Source organism: Oncorhynchus mykiss, chromosome 21 (genome assembly GCF_013265735.2).
Source record: "Oncorhynchus mykiss isolate Arlee chromosome 21, USDA_OmykA_1.1, whole genome shotgun sequence".
In the NCBI taxonomy this organism is placed as follows: Eukaryota; Metazoa; Chordata; class Actinopteri; order Salmoniformes; family Salmonidae; genus Oncorhynchus; species Oncorhynchus mykiss.
In genome coordinates this window covers 45,296,559-45,311,332 of record NC_048585.1, presented here as the reverse complement: position 1 = coordinate 45,311,332, position 14,774 = coordinate 45,296,559, and the positions used below count along the sequence as shown (strand labels likewise).

The window sequence follows — 14,774 nt, the reverse complement described above, 5'->3', positions numbered from 1 at the left end:
GTATTTAATATTGTGTTGCTGACTGACCGTCTGAGACGGTCCTGACGATGTGAAGGAAACACAGAAGCAGTCCTTTGATCTCATAGTGGCCCAGTCTGCCTATGGGAGGGAGAGTAGTACTGCTGCTCATAGTGGAGCCCCGCCGGTGGAGCTGGAGGACAATACACCATAGAGGAAGAAAACATGGTATCAGAAACAGTGGCAGGGAGGGACACCACAGAGTAAGAAAACATGGACGTATGGTCCCTCCCCTCCGTTAAATAAAATCCTAACTATAAACTTTCAACTAAAAACATATGTTATATTTTTGAATAACAAATCTAAATGACCAAACATCAATATCTGACAGGGAACAAAACTTATATGATATCATGCTCTCTTTGTCTGTCTCTCACCTCAGAGCCCCTTCTGTGGAGCTGTGGGGAGAAACACCACAGAGGAAGAAAACACAGTGGCATTTATTCATACCACCAAAAAATAAAGACAATAATTTGAAGCAGTGGCACTTAGTCCTACTATATGACAGGGGTTCAAACTTTTTTGGCCTGTTACCTAATTTTGATATCAAAGCAATTTCGCGACCCCCACTATAAAAAAAAGGTGATATAATCAACAGCCAATGTTAACTTCTTTATTTGGGGCTATGACAGTGTATTACAAATCAGTCTGACAGTACTTTCATCTCAAGGAAGCATGGTTTGAAGTAACTGGACAACTTTTATTTGTATTGCTTTTAAATCTTTTTAAGGAATTGTTATCTTATTAACACTTTGTTCTAGCTAGATATTTGTGTAGGTAGCTATCAAGTAAACACAATGAATGCATCTGAAGCACACAATGCATATGAAGTTCATGATCTTGATCTATGATCTATGATCTATGATCTTGATCTATGATCTTCTGTGTACAAAATAACACCATCATTGCTTTCATTGACAATGTTCTTTTCCCCCCAGTCTGATTTGTGGTCTGGTCCTGTCCACTCTATTCTAAAGAGTCCTGTGGCGGCTTGTGAGCATTGTACTTGTTCCCGAGAGTCTTAGCTTTCAGGATTGGGGTCATAATAGCTTATGCTGTAGCTCCAACCGTTCAAAAGTTAGATCCACGTTTGAAGGGAGAAAACAGAAATCGCTTTTTATTTTTTTTTTTACAACCAAGCGGCACATTTTTTGTTTTTGTTTCTGAGTTTCTCTCGCGACCCCACTTTCAAATCAGCTGACAACACATCGGGTCGCAACCCCTAGTTTGGGAAAAGCTGCCATATGAGTAAGAAAAAGGATGATTCAAATGATGTCTTATTACTTTTTTAATGTAATCAATTATGCTAATCCTCATCTCCATCACAATCCAACGTGTGGTTTCTACACTGATTATACAAAACATTAAGAACACCTGCTCTTTCCATGACATAGACTGGTGAATCCAGGTGAAAGCTATGATCCCTTATTGATGTCTCTTGTTAAATCCACTTCAATCAGTGTAGATGAAGGAGAGGAGACATGTTAAAGAAGGATTTTTAAGCCTTGAGACAATTGAGATTGTGTATGTGTGCCATTCAAAGGGTGAATGGGGAAGACAAAAACTGTAAGGGCCTTTGAACGTTGTATGGTAGTAGAAGCCAGGCGCACCGGTTTGTGTCAAGAACTGCAACAGTGCTGAGTTTTTCCACGGTCAACAATTTCCTGTGTGAACCAAGAATGGTCCACCACCCAGAGGACATTCAGCCAACTTGACACAACTGTGGGAAGCATTGGAGTCAACATGGACCAGCATCCCTGTGGAACACTTTGACACCTTGTAGAGTCCATGCCCCGACAAATTGAGGCTGTTCTGAGGGCAAAACAGGGGGGTGCAACTCAATATCAGGAAGGTGTTCCTAATGTTTGGTATACACAGTGTATATCGCTACAATAAATAATAAAGGCTTGCAAGTGTTGGAGAAATGACCCAAACGAAACACAACAAATAAGATCTTTTATCAGTTCATATCATGTTTATTTTTTTAACGGAACAGGATGTAGAGCGTCATATTCAATTTGACTGTTCTGTTACGATGTGCTCTACTGAACTTGACTTATGGCGTTCCCTCTGGTTCTGTCCCAAATCGCACCCTATTCCCTACATAGTACACTACTTTTGACCAGAGCCCTATGTGCCCTGGTCAAAAGTAGTGCACTATATAGGGAATATGGTGCCATATTCTCTTTTTATTTTTCTTATTTGTATTGGCCCATCCAACACTCTCTGTTTCTTACCTCAGAGCTATCTGGAGTGCTGGGATCCATGAACAGAGATCCTCTGGAGTCCTCCCTCCTCACCAAGTGGCCGTTCTGAGCTACTGGGCCTGGGGAGTACAGAGACACATGTTCACATAGCTTCTAAGATGTTTTTTTGTGTGTTTTTTTTTGGGGGGGGGGTTTAAAGATGTGGATCAGTAAAGGATTCGGAGAGGTTGCTGGTTCAAGTCCCAGGCCAGGAAATACAGAAGAATGACTACCATTACTGTTGTGGCCTTGAGCATGGCACTTAACCCCAATAAATATCTATCTAGAGGCGCTAACCCGCGGTTGACACCGTGCCTCTCAGTGTGTGTGTGTTGCACAGGTGGCGTCTGAATCTTTGTGGGCTATACTCGGCCTTGTCTCAGGATGGTAAGTTGGTGGTTGGGAGCTGTGCTTTGGCAAAGTGGGTGGGGTTATATCCTTCCTGTTTGGCCCTGTCCGGGGATGTCCTCGGATGGGGCCACAGTGTCTCCTGACCCCTCCTGTCTCAGCCTCCAGTATTTATTTATGCTGCAGTAGTTTATGTGTCGGGGGGCTAGGGTCAGTTTGTTATATCTGGAGTACTTCTCCTGTCCTATTCGGTGTCCTGTGTGAATTTAAGTGTGCTCTCTCTAATTCTCTCTTTCTTTCTCTCTCTGAGGACCTGAGCCCTAGGACCATGCCTCAGGACTACCTGACATGATGACTCCTTGCTGTCCCCAGTCCACCTGGCCGTGCTGCTGCTCCAGTTTCAACTGTTCTGCCTTATTATTATTGGACCATGCTGGACATTTATGAACATTTGAACATCTTGGCCATGTTCTGTTATAATTTCCACCCGGCACAGCCAGAAGAGGACTGGCCACCCCACATAGCCTGGTTCCTCTCTAGGTTTCTTCTTAGGTTTTGGCCTTTCTAGGGAGTTTTTCCTAGCCACCGTGCTTCTACACCTGCATTGCTTGCTGTTTGGGGTTTTAGGCTGGGTTTCTGTACAGCACTTTGAGATATCAGCTGATGTACGAAGGGCTATATAAATCAATTTGATTTGATTTGATTGGGGAGGACGGGATGGATGGAATGGTATCAAACACATGGGAACCATGTGTTTAATATCCTTTTGTTTACTTACTCCATTCCACACGTTCTGCCCTCACCAGCCTCCTGTGGTGTGTGGGTTTGGGAAAATGGCAGACGGAGAATTTCCGTTCTAACCAAATGGACAATAAAACACCTATTTTACCGCCAGTTCCCAAACATCAAAGCAAAATTCTGATGGGAAATTACAATTCTAACGTACCCTTATTTATCTTCATGAATAATCTCCTGCACCTACTGTCGGCAGGGGTTAACACATTGAGGACAGACGTCACACTAACCGTGGTCCTTATCGATGGCCGTGCTGGTCCTGCGGCTGTCCATCAAGCCGGTTGATCTCAAGTCATCTCTGGAGCCCTGGAAGAGCACAGGACAACAAGGGTAGGGGTCCATTCTATTTCAATTCAGTCAAATCAGGAAATAAACTTTAATTTCAATTCATAATTTTCATCCAAACTCGAAAACGCCAATATATGACTGATATATCATGAGAGCAGATAGACTAAACCAGGACCTCCAGGGGTGGAAGGTAGGTGGGGGACTCACGGTGAAGCCCAGGCCGGGGCTAGAGGTGTGATGCTGGGCAGACAGCTGTTTGAGGTTCTGGTAGAGCAGCTCCAGCAGTGGCAGGTACAGTAGACAGATACGGGCCTGCTGATTCTGACATACAGAGAGGGGGGGTGTAAAAAGTGAATGTCTTTTTCCAACAATCTTTATTGTTGTTCCATTTGCATACACAGTGTGTTGTTAGCACGCCAACAGGATCTGTGTGGTCTATGGAACAGTGACCCATAACAAACAGTACAACTGTGTCAACCAAAACAACTATTATCTACTGTATCATTAGAGAGGGGCTATTCGAAAGCTGGCCTTTCTATCAACACAATGCTTCGCTGCCAGAGACTATTTGGATCTAGTGTGGATTTGCATAACCGATTTCTTCTTATCTTGGGTCTGTGGAAACAGTGAACACTCCTTACTCTAGTTAACTAGTCTAGTTATTCATTTACTAGCCTCTATTTTCCCAAAGAGCAACAGCGACTCGGACTGTGTCCCCCGCTGCTCTATGAACACGGTTCATTACCCTTTATATAACCTATATTAAAAAGTACAGATGTAGGATCTTAATTTGATCACCTGGTTGCAGGAGAACTTTGCTGCAATTCAGGAAATGTTTCACTTGTTGTTTATTTGAGGTTTTAAAAAAAAAAAAAGTTTTTTTTCCATCTCTCCCCCCTCGCCTTTCTGCTTTACTATTAAATATCCCTTTAGAAACAGCCTATAGCCTTTCATTGTGTTACAGGGTGACGTTTCTTTACCGATAATGAGCTCTCTCTCGCTCACTCTGTCACTCACTCTGTCACTCACTCACTCAGACTGTTGCTCTCACCTTGTACTGGTGTAGCAGTCTGTCTGTCTCCCCCCTCCTCACCTTGTACTGGTGTAGCAGTCTGTCTGTCTCCCCCCTCCTCACCTTGTACTGGTGTAGCAGCCTGTCTGTCTCCCCCCTCCTCACGCACCCCCTCCTCAGTCTGTCTCCCCCTCCTCACCTTGTACTGGTGTAGCAGTCTGACTGTCTCCCCCCTCCTCACGTTGTACTGGTGTAGCAGTCTGTCTGTCTCCCCCCTCCTCCCGCCCCCCCTCCTCAGTCTGTCTGTCTCCCCCCTCCTCACCTTGTACTGGTGTAGCAGTCTGTCTGTCTCCCCCCTCCTCACCTTGTACTGGTGTAGCAGCCTGTCTGTCTCCCCCCTCCTCACGCACCCCCTCCTCAGTCTGTCTCCCCCTCCTCACCTTGTACTGGTGTAGCAGTCTGACTGTCTCCCCCCTCCTCACGTTGTACTGGTGTAGCAGTCTGTCTGTCTCCCCCCTCCTCCCGCCCCCCCTCCTCAGTCTGTCTGTCTCCCCCTCCTCACATTGTACTGGTGTAGCAGTCTGTCTGTCTCCCCCCTCCTCACCTTGTACTGGTGTAGCAGTCTGACTGTCTCCCCCCTCCTCACGTTGTACTGGTGTAGCAGTCTGTCTGTCTCCCCCCTCCTCCCGCCCCCCCTCCTCAGTCTGTCTGTCTCCCCCTCCTCACATTGTACTGGTGTAGCAGTCTGTCTGTCTCCCCCCTCCTCACCTTGTACTGGTGTAGCAGTCTGACTGTCTCCCCCCTCCTCACATTGTATTGGTGTAGCAGTCTGACTGTCTCCCCCTTCCTCACATTGTACTGGTGTAGCAGTCTGTCTGTCTCCCCCCTCCTCACCTTGTACTGGTGTAGCAGTCTGACTGTCTCCCCCCTCCTCACATTGTACAGGTGTAGCAGTCTGACTGTCTCCCCCCTCCTCACATTGTATTGGTGTAGCAGTCTGACTGTCTCCCCCTTCCTCACATTGTACTGGTGTAGCAGTCTGACTGTCTCCCCCCTCCTCACCTTGTACTGGTGTAGCAGTCTGACTGTCTCCCCCCTCCTCACATTGTATTGGTGTAGCAGTCTGACTGTCTCCCCCTTCCTCACATTGTACTGGTGTAGCAGTCTGTCTGTCTCCCCCCCTCCTCACCTTGTACTGGTGTAGCAGTCTGTCTGTCTCCCCCCTCCTCACCTTGTACTGGTGTAGCAGTCTGACTGTCTCCCCCCTCCTCACATTGTATTGGTGTAGCAGTCTGACTGTCTCCCCCTTCCTCACATTGTACTGGTGTAGCAGTCTGACTGTCTCCCCCCTCCTCACCTTGTACTTGTGTAGCAGTCTGACTGTCTCCCCCCTCCTCACCTTGTACTGGTGTAGCAGTCTGACTGTCTCCCCCCTCCACACATTGTACTGGTGTAGCAGTCTGACTGTCTCCCCCCTCCTCACCTTGTACTGGTGTAGCAGTCTGACTGTCTCCCCCCTCCACACATTGTACTGGTGTAGCAGTCTGACTGTCTCCCCCCTCCTCACATTGTACAGGTGTAGCAGTCTGACTGTCTCCCCCCTCCTCACCTTGTACTGGTGTAGCAGTCTGACTGTCTCCCCCCTCCACACATTGTACTGGTGTAGCAGTCTGACTGTCTCCCCCCTCCTCACATTGTACTGGTGTAGCAGTCTGTCTGTCTCCCCCCTCCTCACATTGTACTGGTGTAGCAGTCTGTCTGTCTCCCCCCTCCTCCCGCCCCCCCTCCTCAGTCTGTCTGTCTCCCCCCTCCTCACATTGTACAGGTGTAGCAGTCTGACTGTCTCCCCCCTCCTCACCTTGTACTGGTGTAGCAGTCTGACTGTCTCCCCCCTCCACACATTGTACTGGTGTAGCAGTCTGACTGTCTCCCCCTTCCTCACATTGTACTGGTGTAGCAGTCTGACTGTCTCCCCCTTCCTCACATTGTACTGGTGTAGCAGTCTGACTGTCTCCTCCCTCCTCATATTGTATTGGTGTAGTGGTCTGTCTGTCTCCCTACTCCTCACCTTGTACTGGTTTAGCAGTCTGTCTGTCTCCCCCCTCCTCACCTTGTACTGGTGTAGCAGTCTGACTGTCTCCCCCTTCCTCACATTGTACTGGTGTAGCAGTCTGTCTGTCTCCCCCCTCCTCATATTGTACTGGTGTAGCAGTCTGACTGTCTCCCCCCTCCACACATTGTACTGGTGTAGCAGTCTGACTGTCTCCTCCCTCCTCATATTGTATTGGTGTAGTGGTCTGTCTGTCTCTCCTCCTCATATTGTATTGGTGTAGTGGTCTGTCTGTCTCCCCCCTCCTCACCTTGTACTGGTGTAGCAGTCTGACTGTCTCCCCCCTCCTCACCTTGTACTGGTGTAGCAGTCTGACTGTCTCCCCCCTCCTCACATTGTACTGGTGTAGCAGTCTGTCTGTCTCCCCCCTCCTCCCGCCCCCCCTCCTCAGTCTGTCTGTCTCCCCCCTCCTCACATTGTACAGGTGTAGCAGTCTGACTGTCTCCCCCCTCCTCACCTTGTACTGGTGTAGCAGTCTGACTGTCTCCCCCCTCCTCACCTTGTACTGGTGTAGCAGTCTGACTGTCTCCCCCCTCCTCATATTGTATTGGTATAGCAGTCTGACTGTCTCCCCCCTCCTCACATTGTACAGGTGTAGCAGTCTGACTGTCTCCCCCCTCCTCACCTTGTACTGGTGTAGCAGTCTGACTGTCTCCCCCCTCCACACATTATACTGGTGTAGCAGTCTGACTGTCTCCTCCCTCCTCATATTGTATTGGTGTAGTGGTCTGTCTGTCTCCCCCCTCCTCATATTCTATTGGTGTAGTGGTCTGTCTGTCTCTCCTCCTCATATTGTATTGGTGTAGTGGTCTGTCTGTCTCTCCTCCTCATATTGTATTGGTGTAGTGGTCTGTCTGTCTCCCCCCTCCTCACCTTGTACTGGTGTAGCAGTCTGACTGTCTCCCCCCTCCACACATTGTACTGGTTTAGCAGTCTGACTGTCTCCCCCCTCCTCATATTGTACTGGTGTAGCAGTCTGACTGTCTCCTCCCTCCTCACTTGTACTGGTGTAGCAGTCTGACTGTCTCCTCCCTCCTCATATTGTATTGGTGTAGTGGTCTGTCTGTCTCTCCTCCTCATATTCTATTGGTGTAGTGGTCTGTCTCCTCCTCCTCCTCACCTTGTACTGGGTGTAACGGTCGTCCATGGCGTGTTTGATGAGCAGGTTCTTCAGGACGGCCACGGCCAGCTGTCTGACCTCTGGTGACCCCTGCAGGGCCTCGGCCACCTCCCTCAGCAGCAGACCAACCAGGAAGTGGTTCTTACAGTAATCCTCCGTCAGCGCAGACTCCAGGCTCTGATCTGGGGTCATAGGTCAACATGGTTAGGTCATGCCCTAAATCACACCCTACCCTATTCCCTGGCCAAAAGCAGTGCACTACATAGGGAACACATACGGGTACTAGCAGCAGGTGCAGACTACCGTGCTGTAATATAAAGGGGTGCATCTTTGACTTCAATCTGACTGGTAGCATTCAAGTGACATGGTAGATATCCTGTTGTTTCACTCATGGAACGATGTGTCTGACAAATTCCAGGGAGGAATGTGACAACATCGCATGTTGAACACACTGACTCAGCAACCTTTTTCTCCAATGCAAAACACTACCACCTCCAATGAGGGAAATGAGAGAAACACCACCACCTCCAATGAGGGAAATGAGAGAAACACCACCACCTCCAATGAGGGAAATGAGAGAAACACCACCACCTCCAATGAGGGAAATGAGAGAAACACCACCACCTCCAATGAGGGAAATGAGAGAAACACCACCACCTCCAATGAGGGAAATCAGACAAACACCAATCACCTCTAATGAGGGAAATCAGACAAACACCAATCACCTCTAATGAGGGCAATCAGACAAACACCACCACCTCTAATGAGGGAAATCAGACAAACACTACCACCTCTAATGAGGGAAATGAGAGAAACACCACCACCTCTAATGAGGGAAATGAGAGAAACACCACCACCTCTAATGAGGGAAATGAGAGAAACACCACCACCTCTAATGAGGGAAATGAGAGAAACACCACCACCTCTAATGAGGGAAATGAGAGAAACACCACCACCTCTAATGAGGGAAATGAGAGAAACAATACCACCTCTAATGAGGGAAATCAGACAAACACCACCACCTCTAATGAGGGAAATGAGAGAAACACTACCACTTCTAATGAGGGAAATCAGACAAACACCACCTCTCTAATGAGGGAAATGAGAGAAACACCACCACCTCTAATGAGGGAAATGAGAGAAACACCACCACCTCTAATGAGGGAAATGAGAGAAACACCACCACCTCTAATGAGGGAAATGAGAGAAACACCCCCACCTCTAATGAGGGAAATGAGAGAAACACCACCACCTCTAATGAGGGAAATGAGAGAAACACCACCACCTCTAATGAGGGAAATGAGAGAAACAATACCACCTCTAATGAGGGAAATCAGACAAACACCACCACCTCTAATGAGGGAAATGAGAGAAACACTACCACTTCTAATGAGGGAAATCAGACAAACACCACCTCTCTAATGAGGGAAATGAGAGAAACACCACCACCTCTAATGAGGGAAATGAGAGAAACACCACCACCTCTAATGAGGGAAATGAGAGAAACACCACCACCTCTAATGAGAGAAATCAGACAAACACTATCACCTCTAATGAGGGAAATCAGACAAACACTATCACCTCTAATGAGGGAAATCAGACAAACACTACCACCTCTAATGAGGGAAATGAGAGAAACACCACCACCTCTAATGAGGGAAATGAGAGAAACACCACCACCTCGAATGAGGGAAATGAGAGAAACACCACCACCTCTAATGAGGGAAATGAGAGAAACACCACCACCTCTAATGAGGGAAATGAGAGAAACACCACCACCTCTAATGAGGGAAATGAGAGAAACACCACCACCTCTAATGAGGGAAATGAGAGAAACAATACCACCTCTAATGAGGGAAATCAGACAAACACCACCACCTCTAATGAGGGAAATGAGAGAAACACTACCACTTCTAATGAGGGAAATCAGACAAACACCACCTCTCTAATGAGGGAAATGAGAGAAACACCACCACCTCTAATGAGGGAAATGAGAGAAACACCACCACCTCTAATGAGGGAAATGAGAGAAACACCACCACCTCTAATGAGGGAAATGAGAGAAACACCACCACCTCTAATGAGGGAAATCAGAGAAACACCACCACCTCGAATGAGGGAAATGAGAGAAACACCACCACCTCTAATGAGGGAAATGAGAGAAACACCACCACCTCTAATGAGGGAAATGAGAGAAACACCACCACCTCTAATGAGAGAAATCAGACAAACACTATCACCTCTAATGAGGGAAATCAGACAAACACTATCACCTCTAATGAGGGAAATCAGACAAACACCACCACCTCTAATGAGGGAAATCAGACAAACACCATCATCTCTAATGAGGGAAATGAGAGAAAAACCTGTGAGAGGATGAACCCCAAAAAAATAAACCATGAGGCAGAACAGCTTCAAAGCATTTTGGCATAGATTCTACAATTGACTGGAACTCTATTGGAAGGATGCGACACCATTCTTCCATGAGAAATTCCATAATTTGGTGCTTTGTTGATGGTGTTGGAAAACGCTGTCTCAGGCGCAGCTCCAAAATCTCCCATAAGTGTTCAATTGGGTTGAAATCTGGTGACTGAGATGGCCATGGCAATTGGTGCACATCGTTTTCATACTCATCAAACCAGTCAGTGACCACTCGTGCCCTGTGGAGAGGGGCATTGTCATCCTATAGCTATGGTAGCCAAAATAATGGCCTGCCTAGCATTTTTATACATGGCCCTGAGCATGATGGGATGTTAATTGCTTGATAAACTCAGGAACCACACCTGTGTGGAAGCACCTGCTTTCAATATACTTTGTACTCCTCATTTACTTAAGTGTTTCCATTATTTTGGTAGGTACCTGTGTATATCAAATGTAAAAATGTATATAACATGTTTAGAGGTGTAGGCTTTATGTGTAGGTTTAAGCCAAAGACATCTCTCCACTACAGTAAAATATAAGATGTGAGTGTTATTGATTAAATATTGTGTGTTTAAGAAATTTGTTTAAATAATCCCACACAGGTTGTTTTCTGATTTCCCCTCAGTTTCTCTCTGAACTGTTAATGGTGATTTACAAGAGTCAGATAGGACTAAGAAGACTAGAGATTTGGAATGATAGACAGAGAAAGAGAGAGAGAGAGAGAGAGAGAGAGAGAGAGAGAGAGAGAGAGAGAGAGAGAGAGAGAGAGAGAGAGAGAGAGAGAGGGGGGGGGTATAGAGAGCGTGAGAGGGAGAGGAGAAGGCAGAGAGAATGCAGAGATAGAGAGAAGAGAAGGCAAAGAGAGAGAGAGAGAGAGAGAGAGAGAGAGAGAGAGAGAGAGAGGGGGGGGATATAGAGAGCGTGAGAGGGAGAGGAGAAGGCAGAGAGAAGGCAGAGATAGAGAGAAGAGAAGGCAAAGAGAGAGAGAGAGAGAGAGAGAGAGAGAGAGAGAGGAGAATGCAGAGAGAGAAGTAAAGGCAGAATGAGAGAAAGAAAGAGAGAGAGAGGAGAGGAAAATGCAGAGAGAAGGCAGAGAGAGAGAGGAGAAGTGAAGGCAGAGAGAGAGTGAGAGACAGAAAGTGAAGTCAGAGAGAGAGAGAGAGAGGAGAAGGTAGAGAGAGAGAGAGATAGGGTGAGAGAGAGAGAGGAGAATGCAGAGAGAGAAGTAAAGGCAGAATGAGAGAAAGAAAGAGAGAGAGAGAGGAGAGGAGAGGAAAAGGCAGAGAGAAGGCAGAGAGAGAGAGGAGAAGTGAAGGCAGAGAGAGAGTGAGAGACAGAAAGTGAGAGAGAGAAGTGAAGTCAGAGAGAGAGAGAGAGGAGAAGGTAGAGAGAGAAGTCAGAGAGAGAGAGAAGTGAAAGCAGAGAGAGTGAGAGAAAGAAAGAGAGAAATAAAGAGAGAGAGAAGGCAGAGAGAGAATGCATAGAGAGAAGTGAAGGCAGAGAGAGAAGGCAGAGAGAGAGAAAGAAGAGCGAGAGAGAGGGAGAGAGAGAGATAGAGAGAGAGGAAAAGGCAGAGAGAGAAGGCAGAGAGAGAGAAGTGAAGGCAGAGAGAGAAAGAAAGAGAGAGAGAGAAAGAGAGAGAGAGGAGGAGAGGAAAAGGCAGAGAGAGAAGGCAGAGAGAGAGAAGTGAAGGCAGAGAGAGAGAAAGAAAGAGAGAGAGAAAGAGAGAGAGAGGAGGAGAGGAAAAGGCAGAGAGAGAAGGCAGAGAGAGAGAAGTGAAGGCAGAGAGAGAGTGAGAGAAAGAAAGAGAGAGAGAGAAGGCAGAGAGAGAGAGGTGAAGGTTGAGAGAGAGAGAGTGAGAGAGAGAGGGAGAAGGCAGAGAGAAGTGAAGAAGTGAGAGAGAGAGAAAGAATGCAGTAGTCCCACAGGCAGAGGCAGCATGAAAGACTCTCCCCTCGTCTTTCAGGTCTGAAATCATCAATCAAAACATTCAAGAGAAGAAAATTAATTTGATTTCCACGATCCAAGCCAGCAAGAAGTGTGACAAACTCCAGGCCACTACAAAGCACTGGCCAAAGCAGGTGGTATGGAGGATGTTAGCAATCATGAAGAGTGAATTAATGAGAATCCTGGATAGACGGGGCTAGCAGAAATGGGTTGGTTAGTGGCGTGCGGTGTCAGTTGGCGTTCAAACTGCAAACGTGTCGGTTGATGTTGTGGAGGCATCACCTACCTACTGCGCCAAAAATCTCCGTCGCGTACGAAATAAAATCTAACGACCACAAGCAAAACAAAACAAAAGGGAGGAGAAAAATTAGGAAATTAAATGAACATACCATGCATTAGTTTTATCAGAACACACTATGGCTGTGGTGGGGTGAAAAACATTCATAGAATTCCTGTTACAACCCTCCTTTTGCTGGACTCCACATGTTTTGCTCTGTAATAGACTTGTGTGTGAACTGGTGAGTGGGCCAAACCAATGAGGCAGATTAGTGGGGGGTTGTGGTTTGTAGGTGAGGGTGATGTAACAGATCATAGGAGCACAGCTTTGGTCTTCGTAATATATACTGGTTTTTGCAATTCAGTTACAATAATTGATACATTAAAGGGAAATTTCACCACTTTTCAAACTCAAACTCGTACCGGTACGCCCTGTATATATAGCCATGCTATTGTTATTTTACTGCTGCTCTTTAATTATTTGTTACTTTTATTTCTTATTTTTTACTTATCCATTTTTTGTTTTTGTTTTACTTAACAGGTATTTCTCTTAAAACGGCATTGTTGGTTAAGGGCTTGTAAGTAAGTATTTCACTGTAAGGACAACACCTGTTGTATTCGGCGCGTGTGACAAATAACACTTCATTTGATATTGAGGATGAATATCAGGTTGAAAAGTGGTGAAATGTCCCTTTAGGTAAAGGAAAACCAGCAGCAGTGCAGAACAGGAAGGCCTAATTTCCCAGGAGTACGTGTGTGGCGGTGGCAGGGAGCAAATGCAGGTAGGGAGTTGACAGGACAGAGGCGCATGGCGAGAGAGCAGCCTACCCTGAACTCTCTGGAGCTTGGTACGTCCAAAAGCCATGGGCAGGTTAAGCGGGATGTAGTGCTCGTGGTTACACACCGTCATGAGGAAGTCAAACTTCATCTCGGTCAAGACCTGTCGGTCAACAAACAACTCCAGTATTACAAAACAAGATCAAACAAACAAGATGTTCTTTTTTCCATCCTAAAAATAAAAAAAGATGAGAGGATTTCCATCAACATTTCCATAAAATGTTGTGTTGATTTGAATCAGTTAGTCAAATGCGCTGAAGCATTAATATGACTACCAGTGCCCCACACAACACATGTACTGTCAATAGAGGCCTGTATACAGGGCTGTGTTGTTGTTCCACTGTTGCATTAGGAATACATAATCAGACATGGTAGAGAATGGTAGAGAGGTTGTTGCTATTGTCCAGTACCTTGGGGTCTTTAATGGTGAAGCCACACATGTAGTCGTTGACCAGGCTGAAGCCAAAGCCTCTGTTCATGAAGGTGAGACAGCGCTGTGGAAGGGGACCACAGATTAGGAGGAGGACTAACCAAGACCAGGACTAACCAACTAAGCACACCAAGACCATCTTTCATATACAGTGCTTGACTTGCAGTGCACGGAGTTCACCACACCTCACCGTTGCTATCGGAAGGGAGTTTGTTGTTCGACCTGGACCTACATTATCAAACCACAGCAGGCTGCTGAGGGGAGGACGGCTCATAATAACGGCTGGAACGGAGCCAACAAAATGGCATCCAACACATGGAAACCAAGTGTTTGATGTATTTGACACCATTCCACTGACTCCGCTCCAGCCATCACCACGAGCTCATCCTCTCCCAATTAAGGTGCCACCAACCGCCTGTGATATCAACAGTAAATTCCTTCTTTTTTTTCTTCTTCCCGAGCAGCGATAATGTATTTGGTATTATTTCTGTCCTGTGTGGTTCAGGTAATATACAGGGGGGGGGGGCCTGTAGTGTATGGGGGCCTGACCTTGATGAAGCCAGCCAGGCTGAGGTTGACACAGCGGGCCTCCTCGGGAATCTCAACATGGCGGATGGTGATGTGAGGCATGATGGACAGTAGCAGGGACTGTAGGGCCTGGTGGAAACTGTCTGGAAACCTCTGGGCACGGGGCATCTGGTAAAACATATTCAGTTCAATGAGACCAAAGTAAACGACATATATATACATACATATATATACACATATCCATCTCATATTACCTAATAGGAAGTGTGCGCTTCTACTCATTGAGAAACAGGTTGCTTTCCCAATAGAGGGCTGGCGAAGAGGTTAAACTCTCTGAAATGTGCACAGCTTGTAACATCCTCATCTTTGCCAGAGGACATTCTATCAATTGTAACATT

At 46.6% G+C, this 14,774-nt stretch overlaps 1 protein-coding gene across 5 annotated transcripts in view; it reads right to left on the bottom strand.

Moving 5' to 3' along the window:
- Positions 1-14,774, bottom strand: part of dock11 (dedicator of cytokinesis 11) — a 111,718-nt gene that overhangs the window by 47,960 nt on the left and 48,984 nt on the right. For 2 of the 5 annotated variants that reach the window (XM_036957962.1, XM_036957959.1), the window contains exons 28-37: positions 14,398-14,544; positions 13,829-13,912; positions 13,410-13,521; positions 12,592-12,630; positions 7,938-8,119; positions 3,903-4,016; positions 3,638-3,713; positions 2,256-2,344; positions 396-416; positions 28-151 (exon numbers count right to left, since the gene is read on the bottom strand). In XM_036957962.1, coding sequence (XP_036813857.1) covers positions 28-151; positions 396-416; positions 2,256-2,344; positions 3,638-3,713; positions 3,903-4,016; positions 7,938-8,119; positions 12,592-12,630; positions 13,410-13,521; positions 13,829-13,912; positions 14,398-14,544 — 988 coding nt within the window. The remainder of the gene's footprint in view (positions 1-27; positions 152-395; positions 417-2,255; positions 2,345-3,637; positions 3,714-3,902; positions 4,017-7,937; positions 8,120-12,591; positions 12,631-13,409; positions 13,522-13,828; positions 13,913-14,397; positions 14,545-14,774) is intronic. The other 3 variants (XM_036957960.1, XM_036957961.1, XM_021577964.2) reach the window with 3 other exon arrangements.